The 3,291-nt window shown below is 39.9% G+C and overlaps 1 protein-coding gene across 1 annotated transcript in view; it reads right to left on the bottom strand.

Annotated features, from left to right (window-relative positions):
- Nucleotides 1-367: 367 nt before the first annotated feature.
- Nucleotides 368-3,291, bottom strand: part of LOC107657348 (WAS/WASL-interacting protein family member 1-like) — a gene marked incomplete at its 5' end in the record, with an annotated part of 7,128 nt that continues 4,204 nt past the window's right edge. The window contains 4 exons of the mRNA XM_016445391.1: nt 368-740; nt 937-1,041; nt 1,728-1,913; nt 2,780-3,291. The exon at nt 2,780-3,291 is cut by the window's right edge and continues 2 nt beyond it. Of these exons, the coding sequence (XP_016300877.1) occupies nt 694-740; nt 937-1,041; nt 1,728-1,913; nt 2,780-3,291 (850 nt within the window). The remainder of the gene's footprint in view (nt 741-936; nt 1,042-1,727; nt 1,914-2,779) is intronic.

Below are 3,291 nucleotides of genomic sequence, written 5' to 3'. Positions count from 1 at the left end.
CAAATGGCTGCAATATAACAAAGAGTGAAAAATTTAAGGGGGTCTGAATACTTTCCGTACCCACTGTACATTTAAGCTGCTAAACAATGTCCTGGGCTGAATTCAGAAGCTCAGTGTATTTGCTTTTCAAATGTTCTGATAAAACGTGTGTGTCCTTTCAGCCAATCAGATTGCATCTTTACTAGACTGAGAAAGTAGTACTGTCCAGGTCACACACAGACGTGTGGTTGAAGAGATAGATGGCAGTGTGGTGAATGTCAGTGGCTTGGTTTGGCAGAAGTTCACAACAACTGTAGAAGCTACACTTCCTTGATTATAAGATCTTTAATATATCATAAATGATATACCTACATGTGTCTGTGGCATGATATACTACTGTATGTGTCTGTGACATTAATAAATCGAAATATAATATTTCGATATTTTTGTAATTAGGGAAATGTGCAGAATAACATGATGCTATAAATGATTAAAACAAACTTTCTCAAATGATGACAGAATGCACTTTAATCGCCATATCTGGACATACATTTGCACCATGATATAAAATTACCCCCAAAGGATTAAAAAGCATGAAAAAGTGTTTTTAAAAAATGTCACTGAGAAGCTAAAAACATTCATATTTTCATAAACGAGTTCCTGAGTCTCATTCAGCAGATGAAAATCCAGCTCACACTATAATGTCAAAGCATTTCATCTGGGAATTGGTGGCAAGGGTGGCGCTCCTCTGTCTCTCATTCCTGGAAAACAGATACAAATAGATATGAAATGATCAAACGGATTATTACAACATTAAAACACTAAAATATTGCATGTCTTATGTAAACGCAGAAAAAAAAACTAAAATGCATTGAGGGTGGACAGCACAACACACACTGAAGAATAACTTTAAAAAAATTCTTATTACAATTCTGCACAAAATGCTGCAGTGCTCACCTTTGCCGCCAGCTTTGCTGGGGTAAGACTTGGAGAAGGACACGTACGGCTCTGGTGGAGGTAATTCAGACAGAGGATGGAAGGAAAACCTCATCCCCCACTCATCTATAGGAAAAGAATACAAGAGAATATGTGCAGCCAAACAGAGTCAATCAATAACAATTATATTAGCACTCAGTTTTTCAATAGCCGTTTCATTACCATATTGAGTCAATATTTATATCGACATCATGCTGTGTCTGTCCAGACATTAAAGGGATAGTTCACCCAAAATGACAATTCTGTCATCATTTACTCAACCTCACATCATTGCAACCCTGACTTTCTTTCTTCTGCGCAATACAGAAGAAGATGTTCTGCTGGTAATCAAACCGTTTCAGTGCCCATTGACTTCCATTGTATTTGTTGTCCATACAATGAATTTCAATGGGAACCAAAACTGTTCGATTAGGAACATTTTTGAAATTATCACCTTCTTTTGTTTTTTACATTTCACAGAAAAAAGAAAGTCACACAAGCTTGGAACAACTTGAGAGTGGGTAAATGATGACAGAATTGTCATTTTTGTGCTAATTATTCCTTTAAGCTAAAACTTGTTAAACTGCCCAATAGTATATTTTCATTTTCTTTTAAAAATACTTTCTGCTATCCCAGAAAACCTACTTTATTTGCAGCTCTGGTAGTGATGCAGAAATGCCACTCTTCAGCTTTAAACTCACTGCCTTTTGTATGTTGAGCTATAGGTTGCCTCTCTCTCATCAGCAGGTGTAAGGTTCCTGTGGCAGTCCTACCTGTGGCAGATGGTGGAGGGCACTGGTAGCCATTGATGGTGTCAGGGGGTGGTGGAGGGAAGCTGGGCACTCTGGGAGGGTCTGAGAGTAGAGGGGGTCTGCCTGATCCACCGGGACGATTAGGAGGAGGCACGGGGGGAGACACTCCTCTGCCTCCTCCTCCAGTGGGTGGAGGTGGTAGAGGACCTGAAGGAAGGAGCAGTCACAAAATGATGAGTCCACAAAATAAAACAATTCCTCTCATTCATATACCTCATAACAGTCATCTGAACTGTGTGTCTGAAGGTATTTTCAAGTGCGCATTTTAGTTATCTGAAAATTGTAACACTTTAACACTTTAAAAGCATATGCAATTCATACTACCACTAATATCTACTTTGGGGTCATTACATTTTTTTAAAGAAAATAATCTTATACAGTAAGGACACATTAAATTGATAAAAATCAACAGTAAAGATATGCATAATGTTTAGGATTTCTGTTTAAAATAAATGCTGTTCTTTTGAACTTTCTATCCTGAATCCTGAAAAAAAGGTATAATGGTTTCCACAAAAATATGAAGCAACTGAAGACTGCAACCTTGATGAGCATGAGCAACTTAAAAAAAATAAATAAATAAATAAAAAATCCTAACAACCTCAAACTTCTGAATAGCAATGTATGTTTTATAAATACAATATTAACATCAAATATTTTATATATATATATATATATATATTAGTTAGTCATACTAGTTGAATTTCAAATAATGTTGCAAAAAGTAAACTATATTATTGCACAGAGTTGGATATAAAGTATACATAGTATACTATATAGCAAGTCTCAACTACTTGATTGTTTATATTGCATATTTTTGCACAGTTCTTTATATGAAGTTGGATATATACAGTAAGTATTCACATTAACAACATTTTCTGTAAAGATGCTTTATAAAAAAAATGAATTTGTAAAAAAAAAAAAATACATTTAATAAATAAATTTGACTTTGGAAAAAAACTTAATATTGTGACAGTAAAAAATAAACAGCAAAACAGAAACGACCTTGCTCATACCTGACCGTACGGATGGTCTTCTTCCCGATGGAGACGGCCTCTCGTTGGGTGGTGGCGGCAGTGGGCTGGAGCGTCCAGGAGGTGGTGGCGGCAGTGGGCTGGAGCGTCCAGGAGGTGGTGGCGGCAGTGGGCTGGAGCGTCCAGGAGGTGGTGGCGGCAGTGGGCTGGAGCGTCCAGGAGGTGGTGGCGGCAGTGGGCTGGAGCGTCCAGGAGGTGGTGGCGGCAGTGGGCTGGAGCGTCCAGGAGGTGGTGGCGGCAGTGGGCTGGAGCGTCCAGGAGGTGGTGGCGGCAGTGGGCTGGAGCGTCCAGGAGGTGGTGGAGGAGGAAGGCTGTTTCTAGGAGGGCCTCTTGTGTAGGGGTCGTCCCGTGGGGATGGTGGGATGGGTGGGGCCCCTCCTCTTGCTGGAGGTAAGGATGGAGGTGGATTACCCATAGGCCTCTGAGAACTCAATGGTTTACTCTCAGTTGCTGGCGGCAGTGGTGGTAGTGGTCCATCTCGAGAAAATGACGCT

This window comes from Sinocyclocheilus anshuiensis, unplaced genomic scaffold (assembly GCF_001515605.1).
Source record: "Sinocyclocheilus anshuiensis isolate Anshui unplaced genomic scaffold, SAMN03320099.WGS_v1.1 scaffold355, whole genome shotgun sequence".
NCBI lineage: Eukaryota > Metazoa > Chordata > Actinopteri > Cypriniformes > Cyprinidae > Sinocyclocheilus > Sinocyclocheilus anshuiensis.
Note: the sequence above shows the minus strand (reverse complement) of the source record. Positions and strands in the feature narration are given on the sequence as shown.